The sequence below is a fragment of the Anomaloglossus baeobatrachus genome, assembly GCF_048569485.1.
Source record: "Anomaloglossus baeobatrachus isolate aAnoBae1 chromosome 5 unlocalized genomic scaffold, aAnoBae1.hap1 SUPER_5_unloc_8, whole genome shotgun sequence".
Classification (NCBI taxonomy): domain Eukaryota; kingdom Metazoa; phylum Chordata; class Amphibia; order Anura; family Aromobatidae; genus Anomaloglossus; species Anomaloglossus baeobatrachus.
The window spans coordinates 555146-568331 of record NW_027441812.1 but is presented as its reverse complement, the minus strand read 5'-3'; the positions used below and the strand labels follow the sequence as shown (position 1 = coordinate 568331).

General features: G+C 49.0%; 1 protein-coding gene across 1 annotated transcript in view; it reads right to left on the bottom strand.

Moving 5' to 3' along the window:
- The window catches only part of LOC142259329 (uncharacterized), a gene marked incomplete at its 5' end in the record, with an annotated part of 130824 nt that overhangs the window by 91994 nt on the left and 25644 nt on the right, over positions 1–13186 (bottom strand). Inside the window, 3 exon segments of the mRNA XM_075331796.1 lie at positions 568–658; positions 856–953; positions 1037–1100. Of these exon segments, the coding sequence (XP_075187911.1) occupies positions 568–658; positions 856–953; positions 1037–1100 (253 nt within the window).

The following is a 13186-nucleotide window of genomic DNA, read 5'->3' as shown; positions in this document are numbered from 1 at the left end:
ACAGTTCGGGTTCGCTCATCCCTATTTATGATCATTTTTATTAGCCATTAAAAAGCAACATTATGTTACAAAGCAAGCTTTCCAGACTACTTAGGTCTCTTCATCACCTACAAGATTATTATTTTGTTTCTCCCACTGAGAGCAATCAATCTTTATTCAACTGATGAACACGGCACCAAACTAAGAATCTAGGAGGTCACCAGCATCATTACCCTCCGCTTTCTCTTAGGGGTCCACCATACAGATTAGATTCTTCTTCCCATGATTTTCTAAGTTGTCTGCACATTCTACGTACGCTGTCATTTGGCTTTACAGATTAGAGATCTGGGCAGCTAAGGGGATAGAATGGATCCTACCTGTGAGATCCGGCTGATACAGATCTCACTCCAACAGAAGAGCGTCCAATGCTCAAAATAAAGGGGACAGTTTTGGGTGGAGGAGCATGTGGTGGTCTAGCAGCAGAATGGTGACCATTTGATATGGTCGGACTACAACCCTGATAAAGCAGCCACAGCCGGTGACTGAGAAGAATCTGTGACTTCTGTGCATTTAGTGGTCACTACTCACCTGGGCGGTTATCTGTAGGAATATCCTCTTTACTCCGCTCATCACCCCTCACATATGTCTCTGTAGTATTAATATGGGGCAGATCTTCACCCTGAAAGAAATATTGTAAAAGTCACAGACAGATGGAGAAGTCACATCTATGATCAGCTCTAATCCTGCCATCTCCACCGCTCTCATTACACAAGTATAACACATATAATACTGGAGGATAAAACAAGACTGAGCACAAGACCTTCACAGCCGTCTACACATCATAGGGAGATTTCATGGCACCTTCTCTCCATCTACCTGATGATCCTGAGGAACATCGGGATCTTCTTGTTTACAGTCCTGTGGGAGAAGAGGACGGGGACATCTCTCTGGTGTTGTCCTCTTACTGGATAGAACTGGAGGAGACACATACAGGGACTGAATTCATTCCTTACATACAGATAATTATAGGCCGTGTGTATTTAGTCCTGTCTATTACCAGGTGATGTGAGGGGCTGGGGATCCTCCATCATGACGTCCTTGTACAGATCTTTGTGTCCTTCTAAATCAGGGGTGGGGAACCTTTTTACTGCCGGGGGCCATTTGGAATTTTCTACCAACCTTCAGGGGCCGCACCAAATTATCAACTTGAAAACGACCAGGCTATATTTGGTCAAACAATTAATTAACTCACCCCTAATGTGGTGGCTGGAGCGGCTGTGATGTTCGGTGATATTGATCATTTTGTTTCTCACAACTGCTTTTCCAGGTTTGTCTTGGTCTGGAGAGGCTGGGGGCATACACATCCCAGGAGAAGCTGGGGCATATACATCACAGAAGACACTGGGGCGCATATACATCACAGGAAACATTGAGGCATATACATCCCAGGACAGGCTGGGGCGTATACATCACAGGAGGAGCGTATAGATCACAGGAGATGCTAAGCATGGACAGCACTAGTGGCGGGCACAGACAGCACTAGGCGGCGGTACAACGGACAGCACTAGGCGGGACAACGGACAGCACTAGGCGGCACAACGGACAGCACTAGGCGGCACAACGGACAGCACTAGGCGGCACAACGGACAGCGCTAGGCGGCACAACGGACAGCGCTAGGCGGCAGCACAGAGAGCGCTAGGCGGCAGCACAGAGAGCGCTAGGTGGCAGTGTCGCGGGCGGGGAGGAGGGTGTCAGCACACCGCGCTCACCCCTTCTGCTCGGGTCCGGCAGCTGCTCAGTGGTGGCTCGAGCGGTGGGCCGGATCCCGGGGTTTCTCGAGCGACACTCCTCGCCCGTGAGTGAAAGGGGGGTTTTGTGGTTGGGTGTGGGGATTGTTATAGTTCGTGACGCCACCCACGGTTGTGGTGATTTCACCACCGCTGCTCAATGTGGGGATCCCGGGGATGGTGATGTGGAGCAGCCAGTTGTTGTGTTGCCCCTCCGTGGGTAGGGGTTGGTGATCCCGGGGCCCAGTGGGGTGCAGGGGCGCAGGGGCAGCGCTGTGCCTTGCGGCACTGAGGTACTCACTCAGCCAGTAAACACGACACAGTTCTCGGTAAACAAACGGCTGGTTGGACGGGTCCCTCGGACGGTTCACGGTGCTGCGGTTCCCTGCAGTTAGCGGTGACGGTCTCTTCCCTGCACCTTTGAAATGTCTGTTTGGTAGCGGTGGATTCCCACCGGTTACCCGCTCCCCGACTGCAATCTGTGCCGGAGGAGCTCCACACTTTGCCCGCAGGCGCCGGCCCTGGGAAACTGGTGCCTTGGCGGTGGCGGTGTTTCCCCGTTGTGGTTGGACCTTTGCCGTCAATCAGGACTTGCTTGTTGGGGGATATACGTCCCCTTCACTAACGGATTTAGCAATTTACAGCGACTGCAAGCCTTGCTGGGATCCGAGAAGCCCCTGCTCTGGTGCTGACTGCCCTTTGTATACTGCTCCAGACCCCCGGATACACACAGCCTCCGTGGTCCTTCCAGCAACCTCCAGACAGTCCCACTGCAGATCTTCACCACTGTCTGCTGACCTTGCTGACTCCGTCTGGGCACACAGCCACAGACCAACTTCAGGCTTTCTGTCACTTTCACTGCTGTTTCACTCTAGCTCTCTCCTGAGCTACACTCTGTTCACCTCCTACTCCTTTCTCCTCCCTGGCTGAACAACCTGGAACTTCCTGCCTCCAGAGCTGTGATCTCCTTGGTGGGCGGACACCAACCGCCTGGCTCCACCCCCTGGTGTGAATCATCAGCCTCTGGAGGAAGGCAACAAGGATTTGTGGGTTAGCTGGTGTACCTACAGGGAATGTGGGGTGCGTGTGTGTTGTTATCTGTGTCCCCTGGCTTGCCCAGGGCGACACAGCAGCACGGACAGAACTAGGTGGCAGCACGAACAGCACTAGGCAGCGGCACAACGGACAGCACTAGGCGGCATAACGGACAGCACTAGGCGGCACAACGGACAGCACTAGGCGGCACAATGGACAGCACTAGGCGGCACAACGGACAGCACTAGGCAGCACAACGGGCAGCACAGAGAGCGCTAGGCGGCAGCACAGAGAGCGGTAGGCGGCAGCACAGAGAGCGCTAGGCGGCAGCACAGGGAGCACTAGGTGGCAGCACAGGGAGCACTAGGTGGCAGCACAGAGAGCGCTAGGCGGCAGCACAGGGAGCACTAGGTGGCAGCACAGGGAGCACTAGGTGGCAGCACAGGGAGCACTAGGTGGCAGCACAGGGAGCACTAGGTGGCAGCGCAAAGAGCACTGACAGTGACAGCACAGAGAGCACTAGGTGGCAGCACAGAGAGCACTAGGTGGAAGCACAGAGAGCACTAGGTGGCAGCACAAAGAGCACTAGGTGGCAGCACAAAGAGCACTAGGTGGCAGCACAAAGAGCACTAGGTGGCAGCACAAAGAACACTAGGTGGCAGCACAAAGAGCACTGACAGTGACAGCACTAAAAGGCAGCATGGAGAGCATTAGGTGACAGCACTAGGAGGCAGCAGGGAGAGCACGATGTGGCAGCACTGACAGCACTAGGAGGCTGCACAGATTACACAGCACTGAGGGGTTACACACAGTACTGGGGGGTATAAGGCACTTGGGGCTACACACAGTACTAGGGGGTACACAGCACTGGATGAGGGGGCAGCGATGGGTTGCATACTCACAGTACAAGGGGAGGAGGAGGAGTCACATAGCACAGGTCCGGGAGGCATGTACAGCAGGGAGGCATCTGCTGCACCTCTTCTGCTGTGACTGGAGCACAGCGCGCTGTTTACCCCGCCCTCAAGGTAAACCCTCAGCATGCGAGCACAGTCCCGGGTTCAGTCTAGAATGTATGGGCTGTAGTCAGGTCCCGAAAAGAGCCCGTACATTCTAGTACGGGCTGCAATCAGGATCTGTAAATAGCCCGTACATTCTAGCATCTACCCATAACGCACTGGGATTTTAAAGGGCCGGCGGCTGGCAAAAGCGCAAGTGCCGCTCGAGCACTGGGGTAGCCTGGAATGTGCCCGGGGGCCGCATTAAATGTCATCGCGGGCCGCATACGGCCCGCGGGCCGGAGGTTCCCCACCCCTGTTCTAAATACTCCCACTCCTCCATGGAGAAATAGACGGTGACGTCCTGACACCTTATAGGAACCTGACACATACAATGATACCGTCACCCCCGATCCCTTCATAGCGTTACTGTATAATGTCCCAGCATTCCCAGCAGTGTCACCTCTCCAGTCAGCAGCTCAATCATCTTGTAGGTGAGTTCTAGGATCTTCTGGTCATTGATGTCCTCATGTATCGGGGGGTGAGGTGGAGGCCCCGTGATTGGGCTCAGGGGTCTTCCCCATCCCTCAGACACAGGGGCCTGACAGCGCTCACTAGAGGTCTTCTTCACTACTGTGTAATCCTGGTTATGGAGAGACACAGTAATAAATCTCACTCCAGACATTTCCAGAGTCCTCACCTCTCCAGTTCTGTCCATCTGTTATTCCCATAGATAAGAATGATGTAATGTGACGTCATCAGAATCTCTCACCTCTCCAGTAAGCCGGAAGAGGATCTCTAGGGTGAGGTGTAATATCCTCTCCGCCATCTTGTCCCTGTCCATATCCATCCTTCACGGGGCAATCAGGAGAATTCTCTTATATAGAATAAAACCACTGAGAGGATACAATAGTATAAGGACCTGAATGGGAAGGAGATGAGTCGATATGTAAAATTAATGGAGATAATAATGGAGGGAAGATATCATTTGGGCAGTTAAAAAAAATTTCAACATGAAATGAATTAGCAAAACCGACCCATAAGAGTATTTCACTTAAAATGGTATCAATGAAAACGTCGGCTCATCAAGCAAAAAACAAGTCCTCACTCAACTCTGATATCGGAAAATGGAGACACAAACCGATTTTTTTTTTTTTTTTTTTTACAAAAGTCTGATTTTTATTCACTTCTAGAGATGAGTGAACCTGAAGTTCGGTTTTCGGTATAAACTCAGACTTCTCCAAGATAGTAAAGTTCAGTTTTGGGTTCGGGAGCTTCACGTATGGAAACCACTCTCGTGTGATCAGAAGTATTGTGCACCAAGAAATAAAACTGAAAAAACTCGCCCTCCCCCGGAAGTGATCTGTTTATGGCTGCATGTGGGCGGAGACCCGAACTGCCAATCAGTGATTTCAAATAAAGTTCAGGTCAAGTCCAGAACCGATCTTTACAAATGTTCAGCTGGACCAGCAGAAGCCGAACGTCCACGGGTCCGCTCATCTCTAGTCACCACTTAGATAATAAGAAATGTCTGATATTGCCGTAATCACACTGACCTGGAGAATCACGCTGACCGCTCACTGCCAGCACATCGTGAATGTAGTAAAAAATATTAAAAAAAAATAAATTATGGAATTACTTTTTTTTTTTCACCATTTCACCGCATTTTGAATTTTTACTTAATTTCCAGTAGAGTCATTTTAAAGAAAAAAAACAAACAAACAAATTACTATGCTTTATACGGCAATGTGGGTGGAAAAATAAAAGAGCTACACACAATCATGTAGCAATGGAGAGGAAATCCGTCCATATCTACATAAGGCACAGACAGTTTATTACTGCCTCTGCCTTCTCTGTCACTATATACACAGCTCTGCGGTGCAATACAGCGGGAATGGTGAGGGACCTGACAGTAACACAGATCTCTGTGTGAGAGCCCATCCACCATCGGTACTTGCGAACTGAAATTGTTTGGGGCCTGGTAAGTGCGATTATTTTTTTTGGGGGGGATATTTGCTTTCTTTTGGGGGTGTCCGCTTTCTTTGATAAACGTCCTGCTGTATTCTTTAACTTTTTTAGATGTTTGGCCAATTCATTATGGAACCACAACCAAGGTTTATTTTTGGGGTAGGGCTTATATTTTAAGTACACTCCCTGACAGAAGTTGTGTCGCTTATCCATGTTATGTAAATAAAAGCTTATAACCCCACTTTAAATTCATCCATTGGTTTTATAAATTAACCTTTTGAAAGCTGAAACCCTCTGAAATTCGGTTTAGGTTATGAAAATAAAGTTGCTCAAAATATTGATCATTTAATGAACACAGAAAGGTCAGATTTTGGCAAGACAAAAGTTTTGTCGCTTTGTCATATAATGCACCCAATCCTAGTTTACATCCTCACCTGTGCTCACTAAATGATCGGTTAATTAGTGGGTGTGTATAAAAAGAAACCCAGCACCCCAGACCTTGAGTTGAACTGCAACTTGACCTCTGACAACATGCCAAAAATCCACCCTGCGACCGAAGCCTTGATTATCAAGAGACTGAAGGGTAGATCCACTGCAGAGGTGTCTGGCACCTTTAAAGTGTCTCAGCGTCAAGTATAAAGAATTAAAAAAAGATTTGAAGAGACTGGAGATATTTTTGACAAGCCCAGGTCCGGCAGACCCCGCAAGACAACTGCTCAGGAGGAACGTTTGTTGGTTAGAAAATCCAAATCCAACCCTTTTCCGCTGCACCAGAGCTCCATCAGGCCTGGTCACCTCAAGTCCATGTGTGAACTAGAACAGTTTGTAGGATTCTGTGTTAAAATGGCCTCCATGGTGGAATCAGTGCCCAGAAGCCAGCACTAAATAAAAGGCAATTAAAAAACCGTGTGGCATTTGCCAAGTCCCACAGCCTGCTAAACAGATGGACGCTGGAAAAGTGGCAGAAGGTGGATTTCTCTGATGAATCTTCAGTTGAATTACACCACAGCCACCACAACTACTGCAGGAGACCTACTGGAGCCCGTATGGATCCAAAATACACCCAGAAAGATCATGGTCTGGGGTTACATTCAGTATGGAGGTGTGCGAAAAATTTGCAAGGTGGAAGGCAATATCAATAGCCTAAAATATCAAGAAGTATTAGCTACCTCTTACATTCCCAATCATAAAAGGGGTAAAATTCTGCAGCAGGATGGTGCTCCATGTCATACATCCATCTGTACAACAAAGTTCCTCCTGGCAAAGAAGATCAAGGTGCTCAAGGACTGGCCAGCCCAGTCACCAGACATGAACATCATTGAGCATGTTTGGGGTAGGAGGAAAGAGGAAGCTTGGAAGACAAAACCAAAGAATCTAGATGACCTCTGGGAGGCATGTAAGATGCATTCTTTGCTATCCCTGATGACTTCATCAATAAATTGTATGAACCATTGTTGAACCGCATGGATGCAGTCCTTCAAGCTCATGGAAGTCACACAAAATATTAAATATGGCTTTAATAGCACCACAACTTCATTCTCCAATGTTATGCAACAAGTTAATTATTTGTTTGAATTTCACATTACTTTCTGTGAGCGACAAAACTTTTGTCTTGCCAAATCTGACCTTTCTGTGTTCATTAAATGATCAATATTTCAGCTTTGCAGCAACTTTATTTTCATAACCTAAACCAAATTTGGGAGGGTTTCATCTTTCAAAAGAGTAATTCATAAAACTAATGGATGAATTTAAAGTCAGGTTATAAGCTTTTATTTACATAACATGGATAAGCGACAGAACTTCTGCCAGGGACTGTATACTCAAAAAGGCTCCCAAAAATCCCACTAGGGCTTATTTTCAGGATAGGTCTTATTTTCGAGGAAACAGGGTAGAAAGAGCTGACGGTGCCTCCTCCCCCATACACAGAGGCCATGTGATCATTATATCAGCCCCGAGTTACAAGGGAAGGAAGATGAAAATATAAATAAATACTGAACTGACCCCCCACCGCCCCCTTCTGTTACGGGGGGACCGGCAGATTAGGACCAGGGGGTATATATATTAATCGCCAGTCGGGGCCCACCGTGCTCCAGATGACAAAGGAGCTGCTGGCACCTGAGGGTTAGGCGGAGACTATAGAGCTGGATGGCTCTGAGATAACCCAGGGACTCTGGGAACCGGTCACGTGTGTTGGGACACGTCAGACCGAACGACAACCCGATTAGCGTTTTGGTGCACCTAGCGCTACACCAACCACGTGTGCAGGAAACACGTCAGGCCGGGTGGTAACCAGGTAGCGTTGACCGGAAGACCGCCACGAAAGCGCCCTGTCGGCCACGTGTGTAGGACACGTCAGGCCGAGCGGTCCTCCGATTAGCGTTTCTGGCCACCTCTCGACTGGCCACGTGTGTGTAGGACACGTCAGGCCAGATGGGTACACCAGTAGCGTTGACCGGGAAGCCGAGGAGGATAAGGAACACCCTGTTAACTCCACAGGGGTCCTGGGGTACGCTGTCCGTGCGCGTAGGGGGCACAACCGGACAGGTGGCGGAGCAGGTGCGTTGTCCGTGTGCGTAGGGGGCACAATCGGACAGGTGGCGCAGCAGGTGCGTTGTCCGTGTGCGTAGGGGGCACAATCGGACAGGAAGCACAGCAGCCGCAGCCCAGTTAACGCCACTGGGCTGCTATAGCAAGACTGGAACGGCAGGAGGGAAGCACGGCGCCTGACCCTGATGTGCCGAGCCACGAATCTTGGCGTGACAGGCACCGTTCGCCTAACCCTACCTACCGCTTCCCAACATAGGCTTATGCCGCAATGAGGCTCTAACATGGAGGTGTGCTCTGACTGAGCAAAAGTGAAGACTGCGCCCCTCCATGTTGTCTCCAGCCCCTTTTATAACCTGGGTCCGCCCCAAACCCAGGGTGGAACCACCAAGGTCCAATAGCAGAGTGCCATGTCATCAGTGACGTCACATGCGACCTATCCGGAACCGCCACGTCATTGATGACCTCATGGCAGCCACGCCCCAAACACTTCACCAGTCATCGTCTGACGACCAATACTGAGGTCACGGTGCCAGATCATAGGGGCGGGCCTCTGCAAGCCAGTCCGGAGTTGCCACGTCATCAGGACACCTGACACCCTCTGCCCTATCAGGGCCTGCCACCTCACGGACATGCTCAGTGAGGTCCTTACCGGACCTAGCCTCTGATGCACTAAGTGCCTGAGCATGCCCAGTAGCCTGAGCAACAGGCTCAGAAAGCAGACTATCAGTTTGAGCATGCTCAGTAGGCACATCCCAGAACTTAGACACAGCACGAAGTCCAAGTACCTGTGCAAAGAGGCTGTTAGGGTTAATTGTGGGAGCATGCTCAGGAGCCTGAACTGAGGACTTAGTCTCAGACATAACACAATCAGGCTGAGCATGCTCACTAGGCAAAACACCGGGCTTAAACTCTGGCTGGGGTAAATCGGCGCACGCATGCGCACTAGCCGCCTCTCCACACTTAGACGTGGTGGAAGGAACAGCCAACTGGACGACCCGAGGCACGGCCAAGAACGGCAGCCGGCGCCTGGGCGCAACAGGAACCGCAGCAGGCTGCTTGCGGCTATGGTGGCGCCGGTTCGTAATACCTTCCATATGTGTGACATATAGGAAAATATCACTGTCAATCCAAATCTCTGTTATTAGCCCCGACCAGGTAAAAAACAGCCAAATATACAAAATAAGAAGTGTTACAAAATAGCTATGAAATATGTAAATGTGATCATAGGCATATATTGAGACGGCGTCCAGCTTTCAGTCATAGGGGTGGCCCCGATGCAGTTCTAGCCACCGCTCAGTATACCGCACTCTCAGCGCTGACTGACAGCAGGTTCCAATGCTGAGCGGCTGTCAGTCAGTTATATATATATATATGTGCTAAAAACAGACATTTCCCTTATTTTCAATCTGGTATCGCTCGACATCAGACACAATGCTGAAGATGGTTTCTTATTCATCAAGTTTCTTGTTCGAGGCTGAAGTTGGTTAATTTTTGGATTTTTTTTTCAGTTTTTACTTTTTTGTTTTTTCTTTACACGTTTAACAACAAACATTAAAAAAAATCACATTAATAAAATACAATATAGTGCGGAGCCCTGATGTGAATACACTGAAAAGCAGCAAATAAAAAAAGTACAAAACTGGCACAAAATGGGCATCAAAGTGACATCAAAGCTCTTTTTTTCACAAGGGTAACAGGAAAAATGCAAATACAATATATTGTGCAATTTTTCCTGAGTACACAGATACCTCATATGTGGTGGAAACCAACTGTTTTGGAGCACGGCAGGGTTTGAAAGGGAAGGAGCACCATTTGACTGCCCAATTGGATGGAATCATTAGCAAACGCCATGTGGCGTTTGGAGCTCCTGAGGTGCCTAAACAGTGGAGCTCCATCAAAAGTGATCACATTTTGGAAACTAGACCCCTCAAGGATTTTCTCCAGGGGTACATTGAGCATTTTTAACCCACAAGTATTTTATAGAATTTGATAATCTTATGTTGTCATATTGAAAATTTTTATTTTTTTTTTTCACAAAAATGTTGCTTTAGGACCAAATTTCTCACTTTCAAGAGGCAACACTAAAATGTGGACACCACGGTTTGTTATACAATTTCTTATGAGCGCAGTGATACCCCACATGTGGCTAAAAATCTCTGTTTGGATAAACGGGAGGGCTCATAACAGAAGGAGCATCATGGAAATTTTGGAAAAGATGAAATAAATTGCGGGCACCATGTCGCATTTGCAGGACCCCTAAAGTACCTATAAAGCAGAGACCCCCACAAGTGACCCTATTTTGAAAACTAGACCCTCAAGAATTTTATTCAGGGGTATAGTGAGCATTTTGAACCCACAGATACTTCACAAAATGTTGCTGTAGCGCCACTTTTTTCACTTTTAGGCTATGTGCCCATGACCCGGCAACACTGTGTCTAGGATGCAGTGTCAGCCTTCCTGCAGAGATGTGAGTATTGTCCACTGGAGAACGCAGCTGCCCGGACCCACGATCCAGGTTTAGGCTGCTGCAGACTTTAGCTCTTTTTTCCCCGTGGACAACTGCAGGTCAGTTTATGCAACAGAAAAAAACAAGAACAGTGTTCAGGAGATTCAAAAATCCTTCTAATGCACTTGTACTGCACAACGCAGCGTTCTGGACGCATCAAAAAGTACTCTGCATCCAAAACGCTGCAAACCCTAATCGTGTGCAGGCAGCCTAAAAAGCTAGGATAGATGGATGGAGAGACAGAGGTAAAACACATATATAATGTCCCACCCACCCCCCTGGCATATTCTAAGCTGGCACCATTTAGTGACTTTTACATGGCACTAAAGGGTGTTTAGCCTTGTATTTAGACAAAAAGAAATCATTAAAAAAACTATGTGGGATCCCACCCAGTTTTTATAAACCAGCTAGGGTAAAGCAGACGGCTGCAGCCTGCAGACCACAGTTGGCAGCTTCACCTTGGCTGGTAATCCAAAACAGAGGGCACCCCACACTGTATTTTTTATTATGTATGAATAATTAAAAAAAAAAAAAAGGCAAAAAAATGTGGGATCCCTCTAAATTTTATCATCAGCCAAGGTGAAGCTGACAGCTGGGGTCTAGTATTCTCAGGGTGGGAAGGGCTATGGTTATTTGGCCCTTCATAGCAAAAAAATAGCAGGCTGCAGCCATCCCAGCAGTGGCACATCTATTAGTTGTGCCAATTCTGATGCTATGCACCAGCTCATCCCGTTGCCCTTGTGCGGTGGCAAACGGGGTAATAAATGGGGTTAATACCAGCTGTGTAATGTTACCTTGCATCCAGTCCTGGGGTTAGTAATGTTGTGGTGTTTATCAGATACCCGACATCACTAACCCAGTCAATATTAAAAAAAAAAAAAGTTAACGAAAACAAATTTATTTGAAAAAACACTCCCCCACACATTCCCTCTTTTACCAATTTATTGAAAAAAAAATCCAGTCCACCACAATCCATTTTGGAGGTCCCACAACGATTCTGGACCTTCCAGATTATGGGGGCACGCTCAGGAAACACTTTCCCATTTTCTGGAAGTGCAGGCACTCCATGTGAGCTGTGTGGCTGCAGTGACCTGAGAATACTGCACTCACACTCCACGGGTCCAGCCGAGAGCAGTGTGGCTGCAGTAAGCTCAATGTCACTGTGTGCAGGGAGGCGAGTGAGAGGATGAGGAGGGATCGCGGGGACCGAAACAGCAGCAGGTATCGGGAGACCGGGGGAGGACCGGGGAGTGACAGGTGATGACTTGGCTGGACCTTGAGAGGACTTTTCTGTTGCATCTGACATGGGACAGAAATCAGAGGAGGATGAAAGCAGCGTGCAACCACCATCTTAGATGATCAGTATGGGGAGGGGAATGGGGGCACTTTGGCCAGACCGGGGGGACCGGGGGAGGGGATTTATCTCCCATCTGACATGTTTGATCATGCCCGGTGGGAGATAAATCATGTTTTACTGGCGCCGCCATTTACTGTAACATGATCATCTATATACAGTGTATACCGGTGATCACGTCTCCGGGGGGCTGGAAACGACCAAATCGTGATCTCCAGGGTCTCCGCTACCCCTGCTAGCTGACACCCCGGAGATTATCTGACGCTGGGGGGCGATATACACTGTTACCTTACCGCCACTATAATACAGAGATATGGAAGAAGTGCCCTTCACTACTGACGTTTTATCCGTACGGCGGTCGTAAAGGGGTTAAACTGCGTGTACAAAACAATATGAAAATGTGCCTGGTCAAGAAGCGGAGTAAACTGGACATGAAGGGGTTAATGATAATGGTGACCCCAAAATAATAGAGACCCTGCACCTACCTCCACCTGCAGAGCCGCACACTAGATATATGGCTGCTCTGTGCTTACAGGACCTGTGATGATGTCACATGGAGGGGAGGAGTCAGGGTCACATGATCAGCTCCTCAGTGTATGCAGGACTCTGCTGTGCTGGTTGTCATGGTGCTGGGTGAGGGGAAGTTTATGTGTGGGGTCAGGAGGGGTTTAAGCAGAGCCAGGGCCGGATTATAGGCGGGGCAGGCGGGGCTTCAGCCCAGGGGCCCCCACCACAAGAGCTTCTGAGGGGGCCCCCACCACCATCAGTGTGAGCGCCATTTTATTAAGGTTCAGGACCACACTGTACCTTTAAGAGAATTTCAATCCGGCCGTCACTATGCTGCAGACACGCCCACTGCATGCTGTGTGGGCTGAGTCTGCAAGGATGACGTCACCGCGCTGCTGCTTCTTCGTGCTGTAGAGGAGCTTGTGGGAGGACCGGAGCAGAGGCCTCGGTGGATGATGGTGAGTGACGTCATCCATCATGGTGCCGGGCAGGAGGCTGCAGTGAGGA